The sequence below is a fragment of the Lates calcarifer genome, linkage group LG12 (assembly GCF_001640805.2).
Source record: "Lates calcarifer isolate ASB-BC8 linkage group LG12, TLL_Latcal_v3, whole genome shotgun sequence".
Lineage (NCBI taxonomy): Eukaryota > Metazoa > Chordata > Actinopteri > Centropomidae > Lates > Lates calcarifer.
Genome location: NC_066844.1, coordinates 19,965,077 through 19,984,002, shown reverse-complemented (window position 1 = coordinate 19,984,002; position 18,926 = coordinate 19,965,077). Strand labels below are relative to the sequence as shown.

General features: G+C 44.5%; 1 protein-coding gene across 3 annotated transcripts; it reads right to left on the bottom strand.

Annotated features, from left to right (window-relative positions):
- Positions 1 to 6,654: 6,654 nt before the first annotated feature.
- Positions 6,655 to 17,089, bottom strand: dyrk3 (dual specificity tyrosine phosphorylation regulated kinase 3). Of its 3 annotated transcripts, none has more exons than XM_018686741.2 (6): positions 16,187 to 17,089; positions 13,941 to 14,050; positions 10,562 to 10,767; positions 10,142 to 10,445; positions 9,584 to 10,000; positions 6,655 to 9,475 (listed from the first exon to the last, which is right to left on the bottom strand). In XM_018686741.2, the coding sequence occupies exons 1-6, from the start codon at positions 16,227 to 16,229 to the stop codon at positions 8,744 to 8,746; spliced, it is 1,812 nt and encodes a 603-aa protein (XP_018542257.1). In that variant the 5' UTR covers positions 16,230 to 17,089; the 3' UTR covers positions 6,655 to 8,743. The 3 variants fall into 3 exon arrangements, with proteins under 3 accessions (XP_018542257.1, XP_018542258.1, XP_018542259.1); XM_018686742.2 differs by lacking the exon at positions 16,187 to 17,089 and adding an exon at positions 15,757 to 15,876; XM_018686743.2 differs by lacking the exon at positions 16,187 to 17,089 and adding an exon at positions 15,341 to 15,491.
- Between the last annotated feature and the right edge of the window lie 1,837 nt (positions 17,090 to 18,926).

The following is an 18,926-nucleotide window of genomic DNA, read 5'->3' as shown; positions in this document are numbered from 1 at the left end:
TTCCTCAGTTTCCTTCAGAGTATGTGTGTGTGTGTGTGTGTGTGGGTTGGTGTGTTTGTGTGTGCCAGACAGAAAACTAGAGAGGGAGACAGACAAAAAAAGAAAAAAGAAAAAAACAGAGAGTCTACCGAGTTTCATCGTCATTTTGGCTAGTGAGGGAAACTCTTCTCCTCTCTCTCCTCTCCTCAGTAGGTCAGCGTGTTTCCTGTCAGAAGCAGACGGAAACTGGCTCTCAACACTGTGCCATGGAAAAAGCTCTTAGGACAACAATTCACCCAGCAGCTGCTACAAAGGAGAGAGGGATGGATGAGAGAAGGAGGACGTCAGAGAGAATGAGGCCAATCCCCCCCACCCAACATACAAACATCTAAACTTATATACAAATACAGCATCTACCATGTACACTGCTGGTACCACCCTGTCCTGCAAACATTGCCATATAATGTGCTGTTAAATACCCTCAGGGAACATTTCAATGGAGCTTTTGTCCCTTGGGACAAAGTAATGCAGTGTGTCATCTTCAAACTAGATTTACTATAATCAGCACCGAATTGACTTTACCAAGTATCCACTGTTACGAGAGCATTCAAAGTACAGATGTCCTGACTGAAGCACACTAAATTGCTGTTCTTGTTTACAAGCAGCAGCACAAAATGGCAATTTCACAGAATTCTTTGTTCTGGCTGGATAACACTGGAAAATATTGAGTTTATACTTGGAAAGCAGTTTCAGTAAAAGTACAAACAAGATGGAGCATGTGACAGAAACTGATGAGTCTGTGTTTACTCTGTGCGTCCACAGACTTAGACATACGGCACATGAGCCCGTGTTGTACATATACACACATGCGACTGCAAAACTTGGATGGGATGGGGAGGGAGGCCCTGATATTTGCATGTTCTTTTTACTTTCCTTTTTTTTTTTTTTTTTTACAAATGCGATTCCCCTGATTTACAAATTCCAAGAAGCCAGGTCAATTAATGTGAGATTATCTGAATGCCAGTGGTGACCCGAGACCAAGAAGGGAAGATACATTAGAGGTAGCTTAGCAACAAGGGCCCAGGTTCACACCAGCAGATGACCGTCTCCCCAAACTCCAAAAATTCCCCTGGTAAAGGTTGTCATGTCTTCTCCATGAAACCTGAAACCAACCATAAATATCCCATTTACCCAGCAACAGAAAGGTTGTGACAACAGCGTCCAGACTGTAGGTGCCCTTCCAGACAATAGGAGTGTACGGCTTCACCACAGATAACCTACAAGGACCATTCTGTTAGTGACAACCACACATCTAGTACGACAAAGCTCCTGTCGCATCACGGTCTTAGGTCACCATGCTGATCAGAACATACTGTAACATTGAGAGTGGATGTATGTGTGTGTGTGGAAGAGGAGGAGAGTGGGAGTATAACAGATGGAGAGGGGAAAAAAAAGAAAGAGGCCACTGTATTATCTGAATTGTGTTATCTGAGGACAGTAGTTTGGCACTGCTGGGTGGAGGAGCCATTTATGGCTTCCAGTGGTAATGGAGTACATATAAGGACATAGATTTTCCACCTCCCTTTCATGACAGAGGTTGAGCTGAGTATGTGCATTAAGCATAAAAATACAGAAGCAGATGGAGTCCCTTAATCATAGTTTCTGCCTTTTAAATTGAGGCCTAAATATTTTTTCTGTTTGCCACCTCCTTTAATTAAATTAAATTTGGAACTAATCATTCATATTGTACCACAGTATTATTGTACTCTAATGTTTATTCACCAGTTACATTCCATTTTGTTTTATTATTTCTTGTCTCAATGCTTTTAAGCTCTTTGAATTGCCATGTTGTTGAGAGATAAGCTTCCCTTATATTCCAGTGGATGGAGGAAAAAATAGGTAACAGAAGGTGTGAAGACACAGTGGGGAAAGAGAAATGAATCAGATGCTTGTTTATGGCTCAGGAAGGAAAAAATGAGCCAATGGTTGCATTGTTTTTGTGCAGTACAGTAAGATATTAACATAAGGGCAAAAGTCATACTAATCTTGAATCATTGCGAAACAGTACTTCGATCGATCACAAAAATAAAACTCCAAACTTTGTTTTTGTAATAAATATATTCATCCGCCTCTTCACTCACAAACCAGACTGTGGAAAATAACCTCTGTGGAGCTTTCGAGTAGGTGGGTTTACAGATATTGTGAAAAAATGACTGCTCTGATGTGCCCTTGGAGCTTCTTCTCAGAGTGTTGCTATGCAGACCCGCTACCTCCAGGCTATAAGAGAACTGGAAAGACAAAACCATGAAAACACACGCAAACTTACGCACACATAAACACACGCACATATAGAGAAACAGACAGACAGTCAGATTCATCTCTGTAGACAGGGGATGAGTCATCCTCTATTCCAGTCCCAACTGTGACCCAGCCGGGTCATGTAAACAAGGCAAGGAAACTGAAAACCTAGATATGGGGGCTGTATATGCAGGCAACAAATACAGTAACTGTAGGAACAGACGGGTAGCTTGAGTTTCGACCAGTCAGAAGAAGTTAAAGGTCTCAACAAAATGCCTTTTGCAGGAAAAACATGCAGCATGCACACATGCACAGCTCCTCTACCCTGCAGTCTGTGTGGAATGTAGATTGTTGGGTTGGGTGGGCAAATGTTCCTGGAGCACAACCCCACCTCTCCCAACGATCTGCATCTGTTCAGCCTGTATAGGCATGTGCTCAGCTGTGCATTTGTGTGTGTTTGTGACTGGTGTGAGCTCAGCTGTGAGTGTGTCATTGTGTGTGTATATATGAGTAAGGAACAGTAGGCTGAAGTCTGCTTTTGTGCATGTGGGGGCATGTGTTGTGTGTGTGTGTAGTTGTGTGTGCTGGTGCAACAGGGGGGACTAATGTGGCATTCTCCTGCTGCTTCCATTGCCTGGTTCGTACCTCAGCTGTCCCAGTGGACCGAAGCCAGACGACACACATAGCTCTGGTGTGTGTCTGCACTCTGTGACCCAGGACAGTGTGTGTTTATAGTTGTGTGTGCGTGTGTGACTGTATTGTCCGTTCCAACATCTAGCAAAAAAAAAAAAAAAAAAAAGCTTATGTAAAGGAGGAGTGAAGTACAGAGGACTCTGTGTTGGAGAGGTGAGTTACTGTTCTGGTTGAAGCCTCAATCAAAACAACACGAGTTGGACTCTGGTGGATCATGACAGAGCTCGCAGTGACATTTTAAAAAAAACCACATGAAGTAGTTTTTTTATGACATGCAAATAAGCGAACAAACAAAACATCATAACAGCACCGCCAGCCTTCAGGGCAGCCCTTCAAGTTTGCCAAGACACATCAGTCACTCTGTAACAGCCTTAAATACAGGTTGAGCAAGTCCTCTGTCACAGAGAATTTTCAAGGAGAATGAGGAAAAGTTCAAGTTAACATATTTTTGGCACAAGTCTTAACAATATTAAAACAATGTAAGTAACAATCATGCAGATATGTTCTTAAACCGCTAGTTTAAATGGGTTTTTTGTTTATTTTTGGGTCCCGCACATAGAAAAGCAGTGTACAGACCAACAAAGAGCAAGTACAGACTCTTTAGATGAAAAAAGGATCAATTAATTGCACAGCTGTTTTGGGTTATACTGCGTTCCCAATGGCGGCAAAATACCAAACTCACAGCCCGGTAGTTTAGCTAGTAAAACATACTGAATTAAAGGGCAGCTTCACCTAAATTACAAAAAAACATATAGTATTTTCACTTTTACCTTGGTTGGTATCTAGTGATGACAACAGTTTTGTTTTTATTTACTTAGGTTGTGACACATCCACTCTGGATAATCTACTGAACACACTTTCAACTCCTTCCAAAGAGACAACTTCTTCAGTAGGAAGTAGCTTCAGTTAACACAGGGAGGCCTCTGTGTTACCCAGTGTAACTGGGACATTGTCTCTGATATTTAATACCTTGAGACTCACTAACTTCCATTTCACTGGATTTGGGGCAGAAATCTGACAGACCTACAATGTCATATCTCAAGACATGGCTACCGTCACGGCTAGATGCAACAGCAGTGAGATTGAAGTGAGCTGAATTGACATTTATAACTAAAAATGGGGCTCTTGTTGTCTGTTGGCCAAATGGTGTATTTCAAATGGTGTCTTTTAAGTAAATACCCAGTCACATCTGATTGTAGGTATCTGACATCAACAAGAAAATAAAGAAATAGGGTGACAGGTAGAGAGACATAGACAGATGTTTACACTTTTAGCCAAACATGGAGCAACAAGCAGTTCAAGATTTCTTAACCTGCGTGGTAATCAGAGACATGTCACTGCTTTTGCCAACCTCCCCCTCCTCCTCCTACTCCTCCTCCTCCTTGTCCACACTCACAACCAGAAGTCCTGCTGTGACTCCATATGGTCTGCAGGCTTACACTCGTTGAGACTGAGGAGAGGAGAGGAGAGGAGAGGAGAGGAATAGGCAGAGTAAAGGGGAAACACCATCTAATGTGTGTGGTTCAGAGAATAGAAGTCAGTGTGCCAAAGTGGATGTAGGGACGAAGGAGCTTTAGACCATATGGTAAGAAGGTGACTGGGTTGGTGTCTAATGGGATTGATCTAATCTACTTTTTCATTAATAGAAAGAGGAGGAGGGAGAAAGACAGACAAACAGAATCATTTCCATTTAGAAAACAACTTCCTGTTAAGTGTAAAGGAATACAGCATTGTTAAAACAGGTTGTTTTGTATGGACACCAATTCCAAAGAATTAATCTGCTAAGGAACGATTAATATCAGGGTAGCACAATCATTGTATAAAGACACAACAGTATAAGGACATAAGATGAGGTTGCATTATGTTCACCAAAGTAAAATCACCTGTCTCCTCTCATATACTGTCTGCTTTCTTTTTTGTTCCACCTGATCTCTAATTTGAATAAACATGATAATGAAGACACAAGCTGTCAATGGAAAGAATGAACCTCGCCCAGGCCAATGTGATATAACGTTACCCGCGTCATTTTGCCATGAAGCATCCTTCATACTTTCAAGATCAGCTGGCATGAAACACCTGTGTCAAATTCCTGTACATATACCCAACCGCCCACTCTCCACACACACACACACACACACAACCTCTCTCTCTATGGTCCTTTTCAGTAGGTGATGTTGCTCAACCGGTTCCTCCTCCTCCTGCTCCTGTTGCATATATACCTGATTTTTTCTTCCCTTGGGACACCAGCCTGCAAGTGTAAACAACCATGAATCATCAGTGTTACATGAGATCAGTCTACTCAGTCATATTCGTCATTATTACCAGATAGTCATCTTTTTACCCCCACTCTTTCCTTCACAGGGATATTTCTGGCAGTGCTGTGCATCTGTTCTGTTACCATCCAGACGGGACACAGGGCAGATAGTTTGGTATGGGAGGGGGGAAGAAGAAAGCAGAGGCACATTATGAGGAGGTGTAAAGTACTTTCACACATAGATACTAAAAACGTGGTGAAAACAAGATAAATGTGGCTATTGCAGGGGCAGGATGCTAGACTAACGTAACTACAAGTAACCACCCTTTAAATGTGACTTAAAAAGAGCTTTTTCAGGCCAGTTATCCAACTAACTTGGTCCTTAGGTTCCTAGTTACAGAGTTAATGAACCACACACAGCGTCATAACAGATGTTCAGTTCTCGAAGTTTCCTAGAATGACAAACGCTGAGCACCTGAGCTTACTTATTAACTGGAAGTGACATCACTACTCACCGAGCAGACCCGTTTCACATGTCACAGCAAGGTAGACGCAGCTGCGGCTATAAATTAACAATGATACCAAATATTGTCAGCGCTTGCTCATTAACTCACTGTATACAAACCCATACCCATCATTAATTTTATTGGCTGCAGCTGCTCTGGCACCTTCGTAAAAACTCAGAGAGGAAAAAACTACAGAGCAAAAGTATAACTTAAGTAACGTTTCTTATGCTCCATTATCTGTGAGTGAGAGTCGAGTGTAGCCTTAGTACTCCTAGATAATGTCTTATGACCTGAACGGTTCAAAATCTTCACAAACGTATGTTACAGCCTTTCTTCAGTTGGTTCTGTATAATGACTTTCATGGAGGTGCATAATAACAAGGCAGTGTCAGTATCACACAGTGCCTTGAAGTGGTGTCACAGGCCACTGACTCATCAGTGTCCCAATGTTCACCGAATCTGTAACCTAATCACCGACTGAAATCCAGCTCACTTTATGGTGACTCACTATAGCGACTGGACCAGGTGCTGTCTGGAGATACACTTTTGTTTGATAACACTAGCCCCAGGTATCAAGTGGCAAAAACAACACTGGTTACTGCTGGTTACATGAGCTTCAGGTTGGGTGGCGAATGAGGATGATCTGAATTCAAGTTTCTTTTCATCTGTTGTCTTGCCGTCTATGCAGATCTCCCCCGAGAGCAGATCTCAACTGGAAATCAGATAAAAAAGGATTCTGTTAGGGTTCAAGGACAACGGTTCTTAGCTGGCTCTTTGTGGACAGTACATAGTGGATTTGGCAGAGCCTGGAAATTTTGCCTCAACTCTGCCTGTTAAATAGATATAACAACTTTTATAAGGCAGTCAGTTTTATCAATGTTAAAATATAAATAATATAAATCAGAAATAACCCGGATTCAGCACATTTCAGTTAATAATCATTTTTATTTTCTTTAGAAAAAGAAACTATCACAACTTCATTTGGTTACTGTACAGTTTCTCTTCTCATTGTCACTCAGTCTGATAACAGGTTGTGATTTCATGCTGGAACACCATAACACCCTCCTACTAACGCACACCACTAGTACAACATGACAGTATACAATTTTCTCTTTTTCCACTTTTGCATTTTACATCCTCTGATTTTCTGGAGTGAATAGCAATAGAAACCACTTCTATAAAAAAATGGAGACAAGAGTAGAAATCCCTGACAGTTTCACTTAGAAAACGAGGGACGAGAGAAAAAACTCTTTGAGCGGTGTGGTCCATACCAACATGCACCGGACGTGTCTATTGTGTGCGTGTCTGTGTGTGCGCGTTTTTGGACAGCACCATAATTCACTATATAAATGTGTGTGTGTGTGTGTGTGTGTGTGTGTGAGTTTAAGAGGTTCCCTGCCCTACATGAGAGAGAGAGAAACGGGAGACCGGGAGAGAGAGACAGAGAGAGAGAGAGAGAGAGAGGGAGAAAGATGGTGGGGGAGGAGAGAATCTAGGTCAGATTGTGGAGCATGCAGACCCCCATTCGCAGACACACTCATACGTGCATTCTCTGGCTCTCAGTGGACAGAACTGCATGCATGTTCATCCGTAGTCGGGGACAGAGGACTTTAAGTGGAACACAGTTCATATAAGATTAAGGGATGTATCAAGTATGTCTCCCTGAGAAACACTTCTTTCTGCAGTACCATAAAAACCCTCCTTTGTCACTGGCCCATCCTGTCAACTCTTCTACACCGCCCCCAGAGAAAAAAAAACAAACATCTTGGCTCATATTAAACATACTGCCCTTCATATTACCCCGTGATCTTTCTCATCTTGCGCCATTCTTCCATTTGGATTAATGCGCCACTCCTAATAGTCACAGCAGCTAATTAGGGGCACAGGCAGGTGACATTCGTAACAAACTTTTAACTTTCCAAATACAACTTTCCTGGCAATCACCCCGCAGGTGTGTATGTGCAAATGACTTGCAGCTCTCCATCTCTCTGCCTCACGCAAACCAGTCTGTGAAGTACCGAGTGTGACGGTGACACCTCTGTGACAGAGTTGGAGTGGAGCTACTGTCCTCCCCACCCCCACCCCCTCTCTTTGCACTCAAATGGAGGAGTTGGGCAGGGGAGGAGGAGGAGGAGGAGGGGGCTGTAAATAGGTTGTCCTACGCCCTCTCGATGTCTCCCACAGTAGCACCACGAAACTAAAGCGCACACACATACTAACGTCACATATTGAGCTGACATGCAAGCACCAGGGATCAGGAAAGGTAGAAAAAGAGCACAATTAGAAATATGAGCAAGTGAACTTATTGCTAAAAAATGTTTTCCTAATTATTAACTATGTAATGCCAATCCCTCATTACCTGTGTGAAGGCATTTGTGTTGTATATATGAGGGACAACTTTGTCAGTGTGTGCAGGGCCCAAACACTAAAGCATGATTCTTTTTCTGTTAACTGATGTTTGCTAACTCTAACCTGATAAGAGTAATCTCTGTAGCCCTTTTCAAGTGTCACTCATATAAACATTTCCCTTGAAAGGGTGGTGTCCTATGAGTGTTAAGAGTGTGAAGTGAGGCAAGTGACAGTGCAGGTGTGCTTGAGTGTGTTTGCTAAAACACAACACTCATGTGACAACACACGCAGGTTAAAAACATTTGCTCATTTTTACGAAGCTATCCACTCACACCAGGAAGATTTTAAAAAGCATTATCTAAATCAAACCTTATCAGTTGGCTGTTAACAGAAACTCCACAGCCGCTCAAGAAAATCCTCTGTATAAAAACTTTTTTTAGAGTATTTCTTTTATTGGCGCTCTCTCTGTGTTCAGCTAATATTAAAAACCAGGAACTGGGGTGTCGACACCTCTCAGTAGAAAACAAATAAAAGAACAACCAAACAAGTTTTAAAACCTAGGCTCCACTTTCTCCTGTACTCTGACTCCTCCTGAGAAGTGCAGAGGAGGAGGGAGTGGAGGGAGAGAGGAGATTACAGGGCTCTCTCTCTCGGTCTCTCTTCCCCTAAGAGACAAGTTTGGGGAGGACCGTGCGAAGAGGTATGGCCTCCCCTGAATCTCCCATCATGTTGCTCCTCAGTTTGTTGTTGGCAGCTGTGGTGCCTAAGACAGGCCCCCCTTTGGCCAGGATAGAGGGAAAGGAGGTGCTGTGATGCTCGGGGAGTCGTTTTACTGTGGCCCCTTGGCTCTTCTCGTTCCCAGGTAGGGGCTTGGGCAGCCTGCGGTACAACCAAGGGTGCCTGAGGGCCTGGCTAGGGGTGAGACGAGACGAGGGGTCCCAGTCCAAACACTTCTTTATGAAGTCAGTAAAGGTGGGGTCCTCGCAGCCCTTCAGGGCGGCACTCCACTCCTTGCTACCAGGGGGCCCTCTCATCTTGCCGCGACGGGAACGAGACCCCGTCAGCACGGTTGCCCCCGTGGGCAGGGTGTTGGCGCCGCAGTAGCGAGGGTGGCCCTTGGAGTTGATGAAGTTCTTTGCCCTTTTGGCCTGCTCCAGAACCTTCTGTGGAGGCATGCCCAGCAGCTCCATGACGCAGGCCAGCTGGTCGCCCTCATCCTCGCCGGGGAACAGCGGGTAGCCAGTCAGCAACTCTGCCAGTATGCAGCCAAAGCTCCACATATCAATAGGAAGGCCGTAACGTGAACCGAGAATCACCTCTGGAGCCCGATAGAAACGAGACTGGATGTAGGTGTACACTCGCTGGTGTTCGAAACAGCTGGAGCCAAAGTCAATCACCTGGCGGAGACAGGAGAAGAAAGATATGTATGAGTGAACATCAACATCAGCTGTACTGTTACAGGGCTTGTACATAGTTCCACAAGACAAATGTGCCAGGTGTCTTACCTTGATGCCGCTACGTCCCTGCTGTTTAAGCAGGATGTTCTCTGGCTTGAGGTCACAGTGGATGATTCTGTGTCTGCTCAGGGCCTCCAGGCACTGCAGGATGGAGTGTGCAAACTTCCTGACCAGCGGCAAGCTGAAGCCCTGGAACTTGTTGCGCTTGATCAGCTCGTACAGGTTCATGCTCAGCAGCTCGAAGGTCATGCAGATGTGGTTGCGGAACGTGAAGTTTTCCAGCATGTGCACAACATTCATGGTGCCGTTGCGGTCCTGCTTGCGCAAGTGCTCCAGGATGCGGATCTCTTCCTGCGCCTGCCGGTGGAAACGCTTCTCGTTACGCACCATTTTCAGAGCCAGGTGCTGCTGCAGTTTGTGGTCATATACTTTGGCTACCTGGCCAAAGCTACCCTTACCAATAATCTGAAAAGAGAAAAAAAGAGGGAGACAAGAATTCGATGTTAGCTAAAAACCAGAAAGACAACATTATTAGTTTTACAGGCACTCGAGTGTTATTGTAATACCCTTTTAGCACTTCACAGTATCAATATATATGTGTCTGACCTTGAGGAACTCATAGCGGTAAGCCAGGTGGTCATGGGGGACGTGAATGTAACCGCCCTGCTCATCATCATAGCCACAGTTGTTGTTGCCTCCAGCGACGGCAGGTCTCTTCTTGGCATTGGGTCCCACAAAGTAGATGTCCGGGTAGGAGTGGATCTCCGTCTGCTCCAGGGTGGTCAGTTGAGATCGGTACAGTCTCAGAGCCTGGTCAGGAGTTAGCGGGCCACACAGCTTGCCACTGTTCCCTCCGTTACCACCTCCGTGTGTGCTGGAGGATTCAGTGGAGCCCTTACTGGATTCAGTGCTGTGGCAAACGAGCAAGTGGTGTTACTGATGAATTTGTGTGAAAGTGTTTTTAGCGACTAAACGTGGTTTGAGAGGTGTTTTTAAGTTCCTCTGACGTCTCGCCATCTTTCTCACCTTTCTACACTGTGCTCCTTGGACAGGCTGGAGACTGGGGCAGGTTTACTGGGCGTCTGACCAGTGGTCCCGCTGTTCTGAGTGGTTGCTGTGGTTATAGCGTTGATCTTTCGGTTGTTAGTGGAGTCTTCATACAGGTACTTGACCTTCAGCTGGCCACCTCGCACAGTTACCTGATCCCGCATCACAGCCTTGTTACTGACAACCTATTTGAGAAAAAAAAGAGACAGAGAGACAATGGGGAAAAAGCAGGGCATTAGTTAATCCACTTGGGAAAACACTCCACTATAGCGTAAGCAGTCTTTGAACTGGGTGTACATATTAGACTTTATTGTGTGGAAGACATGGTTCGTTGTGTTCCATGAATGTAGTCAAAGAGCTAAGGGGACTTCACCCTGTATGTGTCTACAAACTAGCAATATACTAGCAGGGACTTCCTGAAGTCTGTAAGACCTCAAGTGAGAGGATGTGGAACACAATTGTGTACAAAATATTTCGGTATTGGACTGAATCGTATCAGTATTTCATAAACAATAATATAATAATACTGTAATTGCAACTCTCAAGCTCATTTTACAAAGAGGAGGGATGAGGAAACGGTGAAAACAGACAACAGCACACTCCGGATGTACCTATTTACATATCACTACCACACACTAAAATGTGCTTCATTGGAAGTGATTTGGATGTGGCCGGAGAAAAAGATATCACAGAGTGCAACTTTTCCCAGTGAACTTGTGAATCACTGTGCAAAAAGAACATGCAACTAGCTGGCAGACCTGACTCACGTTTTTGTTTTGCTACCCACAGGCCTAAATATTAACAGCTCAGAGTCATGAGCCCTTAGAAGAGATGCAGTGGAAGAACCAGCACAACTGGATCTACATACAGTCGGTCAGGAAATTCAAAACAACAATAGGCCAACCCCCATCCATAAAACATGCAAAATGACCCACGTCTCCACCTACTCGCTGTTTGCTTGCTAGTTGTTAGCAACTAGGTACAAGGTAGAAAGAATCTTTGGGGCAATAAACATTTACTCTGTGATGTCCCACATTTAACTTCCACTGTACAATTCAGAATCTCTTTTGAACGTATTTGCCCACAACCTTAAAAGTGATAGATCGACCTTTGCTTGAGAAAACCTAAAAGGTCAGAAGAGTTTATGGAAAGCTCTAGAGTCTTGCTCTCGCCTGCCAGTAAACAGCTTCGTTTCAGCAACCCCAGGAATTCATTCCTCTTCACTCTCTGTCTCTCTCTCTTCTCTCTCTCTCACCAACGGAAAGAGCCCTCCACAAGATTATGGAGCACAAGGGAAATGACAGTCATTAAAGTTAGATTATACTCTTAAACTGTAGAAGCAGTGTGGCTGTTAATAAGACGCGCTGACATAAACTCAGCATGGCCTTCCTATATACAGACACACTAGAGAGACATATTAACTGGGTCTTTCTGGCTGCCTCTCTCTCATATGAAAACTTTTTATTTTAATGGCAAAGTGGTTTCACTCATCTGACGGAGGGGAAATGTTAGGTCTTAATGTTTTCTTTTCTCCCATTAGTCTTCTTTGCCATCCTGAGGACCTTCTGAAGCTCATACATACAGCTGAGCAGGTCCGGGGCTGAACCTACATCAGCTGATATAGAAAACACAACGAGGAAACATACATTAAAAGAAGGTGTTGACATGTTCCACTGAAAGGGGGCTCAGCTTGGAGTGTGTTTGTGTTGTAAGTTTTGAGTCCTAAAATAGAGGTGGAATGCAGGATGGGGTTCCATACGTGTAACCATATAGTCTTAACTTATTACAACAGCCCTACTGCTGACCTAGGGTTCCATGCAGCTGTTGTCCCAAGGCTGTGCTACAAACCCAGCCAATGTCATTGATTGAGCCAATTCACCCACATACACGGACACAAATGCTGGCATATAAATCAAAGCTTTCTACGTGTGGCGCACCAACTGTGCTGTATTATTGATTGACGGGGTAGGGGGCGCTATCAGAAAAAAATGGCCAGCGAGAACCAGGGAGTGTGAATCTTCTTTAACACAGGTAATACCGGGGGGGTGGAGAGTCCTCTGTCTACAAATCTGCATCGGGCAACAGATGGAGAAGAGCTAATCTCTTCGCTGTCAGAGAAACACCTATGTATGCTCCTTCCCCTGAAGCACACATACACACACACACACACACAGTTGCACAACTCAACATATGTAAGAGACAAGCAGCCTTCTGTCACACATACGTCAGCATACCCTGGTCGAGATAAAAGTTGGGTCACAGACACAAAAGTGATGTCTATTACAATGTTGAGCAGAGCTGTCCATCCTCTCACTCATTAATGTTGTATTACGACCTGGAACTGAGAGCTGCTACAATTTATTTTATTAGTTTGTCCCTTCCTCTGACTGAGAACAGGGATGACATCACTTTATTACTTTAATAGAGCACAAAGCAACTCTCCAAGCACTGTACACGCTGAACTGGGGCGAGCTGCTGTCAGTCACATTCAACAGAGGATATTACCTCTGTGAGCGTGACAGAAAATACAAAAGGAAGAGGGACAGGACTAGAATAGAAAACTAGGCCTAACCTCTGTGCGAGCCCACTGATGGAGGATTACACGAGACAGAAGAAGGGGAGGGGGGGGGAATGTTGATTGGTGATTTTGTTTGTGGGTCACATTTTCAAGCCCAATAAATCTTTACAATATATCAAACCAGCCTTTTTTCCTCTGCTGGTGTGTGAGGCCATGGAGTATCATTGTCTGTGTGTGTGTGTGCACTTTCCTGCCAAAGGGGCTTTTCAGGAAGGCTAACATAGCAGGAAGATACCCCACAGACAAATTCGCACCACAAGTTACAAGCAAATGGGAGACCATACAGTATGTAAATATACCAAATATTGGTGAATTTGTGTTAGTGAACATTTTGCACATTCAAATAACAAATGTCAAGGCTGGTAATTGTTGGTGGTTCTCTGGATCTCTGTATTTGCCTTTGCTGCACACAAAATGGCTACTTCATGTCAGATAATCTGATACAGTCATGGAGAATTGCCTGCTGCAACACGCATTCTTGTGTCCCCCCTCAGGCAGTCAATCAATATCACTCACATGATCATGTTATTCTCATTTCATTGAAGGGCATGAAACTTAACTGAATTGTGCAGGTTGTAGAAAAAAGATAAGGCGAGAGATACGCTATCCGCCCTGCAAAGCAAGACTGAGCAAAGAAGGAGGGGTGCAACCAGGATGAACAGGAACAGGGCTGAGAGGGGAATATCTCTCTGAGGAACAGGATGTCTGGAGACAGAGTGTGCTCCAGCACAGGAAATAGGGCTTTGCTGGCTTTGTGTGTATGTTTGTGTGTATACTTACTGTGTGTTTGGGCATTGGGGGCAGCCCAGACGGACTGTTTGTATCGGCTTCGTCTTTGAGGATGTGGTCTGTCCTCATGTACGAGTCATACAGGCCGTCACCATGGCGTGCTGAAGGGACAAAAGGGGGACAAATAAATCAGTGTGATCATGTGGAATCATCAAATCTGCAACACAGACGCACTCAAGGATAAAAGCTGCGGATGACATCCATAGGTAGCATCTACAGAATGCAACCTAATCTTCTCCACAGAGGCAGACAATCCCTTGTTTGTTCAAACCAGGCAAAGTCCCATTGATTACTTCATCTATCAACCTACCAGTTCCAATAACTACCTTGAGACTCAAACAAATGATTTTGTATGGGCCAACACATCCCAAGAGCTAGCCTCAGCAGGTCAGCCCCTCTACACTGCTCTCTGTAGACCAGCAGGGATGCATATTGTCTGCCACAACATCCTAACCCACATTTACTGTGGAAAGGCCATTATTAGCAGATACACCATTGAATCTACTGTATCCAATACATTGTATCCAAGGCCAGGGCTCCGACCTGACCAGCTTAGATAGGGCTTAGGGTCTCAGATCGCTAGCGCTGCAAGTGGTATTATTGGCCTAATGGGGGTAACAGATGCCTCTGTGACGACAGCATCTTTCCGTCTGCCCATCTGTCCATTCAGGCCGAGTCATGTAGTGCACACACCAGGTGTGTTCAGAAATAGAGCTCATATGGAGGGATGCGGGTGCTTGTCACTCAATAGTGCTGTGTGCGCGCGCTCACCTATGTGGCATCACGCCAAACACCTAATGTGAGATGATACAGACATGAGTGGATGGATGAGAGGAGCATTTGGGACTGTAGGAGGAAGCCAGTTACTCAAATGACAAACCCCCGTCAGCCTGCTGTTCATCTCAACAGTCATTCAGCTTGCACATAAGTTGCTACTTCAATAGAAGTAAGCTGCCAATATAATCTCTTGATAGCTTGAAATGAGGCTGTAAGCCATTTACAGAACTACCGTGTTCAGTTAGCTCATTAGCAGAAAGTTTGGTGTTCTCTCTGACCAGCCCCTGAGAGTGTTGTAACCATGTGCAGGTGCGTCAGAGCCCAGTTCCCTTGCGCTAGCTCGTCAACAGACCAGCTCCGGGACAGATTAGACCTGCTGCCTGGATACAGACGCATTAGACCTGCACAGCACAGCAAACAGAGGCATTAGGGCTCCACACACAATATTAGGCAAGCACAGACCCCGTTAGCCCTCTGCAAACTCCTAATCACTCAGTGGGGGCTCAGCACTTTCTGTACAGTATCTGACTTTGTTGTCCAAGCAATCTTTCCCGGGGCAGAAAAAAAAAATAAACAGAGCCCAAAGCTTTGATGTAATCAAACATCCAGCCTACCACGTCCAGCTGGCGATCAGCTCTCCTCTCTACACTGTGAAAATCCCCCTCTGCACAGCAAAGGGTAGAGAACAAGGTTCAAGCAAACAGACATACGGCAGATCATGTGTCATAAAACGTGTCAGTGTGGTGGGGTAAAGGCTCAGCTTTTTGTCCTCCTCTTCCTGGCGTCCTGGACAAAGAGTCTCCTCAAGACAGTATGTACAGTATAGAGTGCATATGACTGAGACTTGAAAGTACTCACAAACGTTTAAAGTACTGGAGCTGCAAACACACAACACATAGACAAAACTATGATGAGGTCAGTGCCAATGTAGATAACAATAACCACCATGACAGTCACGGTGCAAATTCCAAATGTAACCGACATTGAAAATCGAGGCTTATCAAGCTCTGATAAGACAGTAAATGCTTACGAGTAAAGACGTAAAAACAACGCAGCGGTTCCTGGACCTTCCTGAAAACATTCACAGACTGAAGTCTCGTGATTGATATAGAATTGCAAAGCAAAAGAAAACATGTTTACATCCTGCGTCTTGTGAAATGCCCACGGCATTGTGACATTATCTGCATCTGTCCGTTCTCTGTTCACAGAACGACACGACGTGACATTTAAGCCGAAAAATTGTCAATTAATGCCATTTTAGGCGCAAGGTATTTCTGTAAATGCCGAGAGCTGCTTGGGGATGGAACCAGTCCCACGAGATGCCACTTTAATACCGTCATCGCGTCACTTAAAACAGTTTAAACAAGAATTTAACAAAAACAAGGCATAAATACTTCGACAGCGGAGAAAAGCAAGGAAACAAAAAGTACTGACAAAGAGTGAAACTCTGTTGTGGTTACCTGTTGCTATTGGGCCCTCTGGTTTTCTGCTTATTATCATCATGATTGCAATTAATATGTGATGCCAGCATCCGAAGTGGAAAAAATCCCGAGTAAAAAAGTGGAAAACAAAGGTTCAAGCTAGAGTCACGTAGCAAACTTAGCTAAAAGCATCTAGAAGTTTGCCGTGTTTGCTAATGAGAGGAGTTTCAGTACCTTTGAGCTGTGGTTTCGATTGAACTAACTCAAGTTATTTTCTCCTTGGGGTTATCTAGCTCTTTTTTCTTGGCTTTCTCTAGAATTTATTTTTGTTTTATTCAACAGCCTAGTGTGTTCAGTTTGCTACTCGCACTGGCTGGCATTAGCCTTGGCTGCCGTTTGAAAAACCTGAGCAGGCGGTGGGGGTCGTTTCCCTCAGCTAGCTAGCCAGCTAGCTCGCACAGCCACAAAAACACTCGTCCGCCCGAGAGCCGCTCCCTCTGTTAAAAATAGTCTGAGTCCAAATATTACAGCTTGGTGGTCTGACCCGGGTGCCCCTCGCCTTTCTCTGTCGGTGCAGTGAATCGATGCCAGAGCACCATTCCCGTGCTTATTCCCGGTTAGCTGACTTTGTAGCTAGCAAACAGCGATGCTGCCACTCGGTGAACCCCCCGGACTGTGTCCTCCTTCGGGACAGCTTGGGGCTGCTTCGCTCGTCTTCTGGGATAGCTAGCCAAAACAGGCTAGCTCGCTAGCTGCACTGATGCCCCATGTTAACTGCAGAAACAACCGGAGCATCTCCCACGCAAGAAAGCTTCACCTGTAGTCAGTGCAATAAAGCGGCAGTGTTTAATCCTTCTTCTCTGCGGTAGGAGTATCTTATTCGACGCAGCTGTGTGTTGTTGCTAAGGGCGTCTTCACTAAGCCTGGAGTCAGCAGGCAAACGGGGGGAGGGCGCAGGGCGGCGCTTAGCATCGACACAACAAGCAGAAGAGCGCCCCGCTGCGGCCAAATGGAGCTCTGCAGAGGAGCCGGTATGGATGTGCTCCAGCTGTAATATACTGTAGATACACTCTATCATGAAACTGTTGGCAAAGCAAGAATTTTATATGTACACACACACACACACACACACACACACACACGTATATATAATATGTCTCTCTTTATAACGTGTTTATAACTTGTACCTAATGGCTTTATGAACGGTTAATACGTTTACTACAGGTTCATGTTTTTCACAGTGCAAAGCTTGAGACTGAAGCGGCTTGGTAGAGCTAGAGCAATTGGTCGACCCAAGTAGTTAATCAATATGTAACTATTTTTATAGTGACTTAATTGTTTGGGTCACTGTTCACTACTTTCTTTTTAAAAAACTTTTTATAAACTGGACAATCAACTGATCAATCAAGAAAATAATCTGCAGATTGATTTACAATGGAAACAGCAGTCCCAGGGCTAACAAGACCTCTCCTCAGGTCCACACGGTGCCGTTGGTCATTCGTTTTTCATACCCTGTCAGGAAAGCTGATCCGTAGATTGAAACTGGAGAGGATATGGAGATCTATACAGGTCTAGATATAGTTAGGGGCAGGGCAGAGGACGGACGAAGTGAGACCAGGCAGGCATGAGGAAGGGAACAGGCTAAATTCAGACAGTGATACATGCTTGGCAGAGGGTGATGCTAATCTTAGCTCTTTCTCAGAGGTGAGAAGAGGGGTCTGTCTATATTTGCAGCCATAAATAAGCATACTAACACAGTTTTAGGTGGTCCTCTGGGTAGCAGCCAGCCTTTAAGGCCAGCTCGGCCACGCAGATTATTCTTAGACGGTGGCATATAAAGAGAGTAGGGTGACAATGCCTATAAATTGATCTGCTTATTGCACTTTCCTCTCAAAAGAGTTCAAGGTGTAAGAGTGTGTGCACTCTAATCACAGCCAGTGAATTTACAACCACAGCAAGAGATGGGACCAGGTGCAAAGCTACCTATAGGTCCCTTGCGGGGGTTGTGGGCTCTGGCTGTATTTGGTCTCAGAGCCTGTGACAGACACTGACACCTGTGAGTTTATTGGTCTAACACCTTCTTTTGAACGCACTTTGAACAGAATCGGACTAAAAACAGCCATATCAGCGGAGGAATTGTGAACCGGTGAGTGTCACAGCAAAATCTAAATTCTTTATCATGTGAAGCATATCAGAGCATATGAAAGCAAAATCACACACACACACACACACACACACACACACACACACACACACACACACACACACATACACACACACTTCTATTTGGGCATTAACACTTACCATCTGCATGGTGAAGATAGCACTTGTTCAGATGATGTATTGCCACCTGCTGGTGATTTGAAAGCAATACAAGAGATGGAAAAGCTCAGCATCTGCTGCTTGGGTCATGTCTGGACAATACCCGAAAGAAGGTGTACATCTGTCTTGCTTAAGAGAAGCAAACAGGTAATGAAATCCACAAGCTCTAATATCCTGATTTTACTGTCTACTATATGATGATGACATGCATCAGCTAGTTCTAACATTTCATTTTCATTTATTTATGAGGACAACACAAATTAATTAACATTTCTGTGATTCAGTGTTAGCTGGCTGGCTAAATTTCAGCAGCAGTTCTTTGGCTGATATTATGAAACAAAGGAAGTGATGAATCCTTTACAGCAAGTCTAACTGGAAATTAGCTCACAGGAACTTCTAGTGTACATAACAACATGAAAAAGTGAAACCAGTGAATGGGCTTTTAGTTTTTTTTAGC

Bases quoted from the DNA above. Each gene is read 5' to 3' on its own strand.
- dyrk3 (XM_018686741.2), bottom strand. From the start codon at position 16,229: ATGATGATAATAAGCAGAAAACCAGAGGGCCCAATAGCAACAG. The intron at 10,768-13,940 runs GTAAGTATACAC...TTTCTCAAATAG, and splicing joins CCCCAATGCCCAAACACACA to GTTGTCAGTAACAAGGCTGT. The intron at 10,446-10,561 runs GTGAGAAAGATG...CGTTTGCCACAG, and splicing joins AAGGAGCACAGTGTAGAAAG to CACTGAATCCAGTAAGGGCT.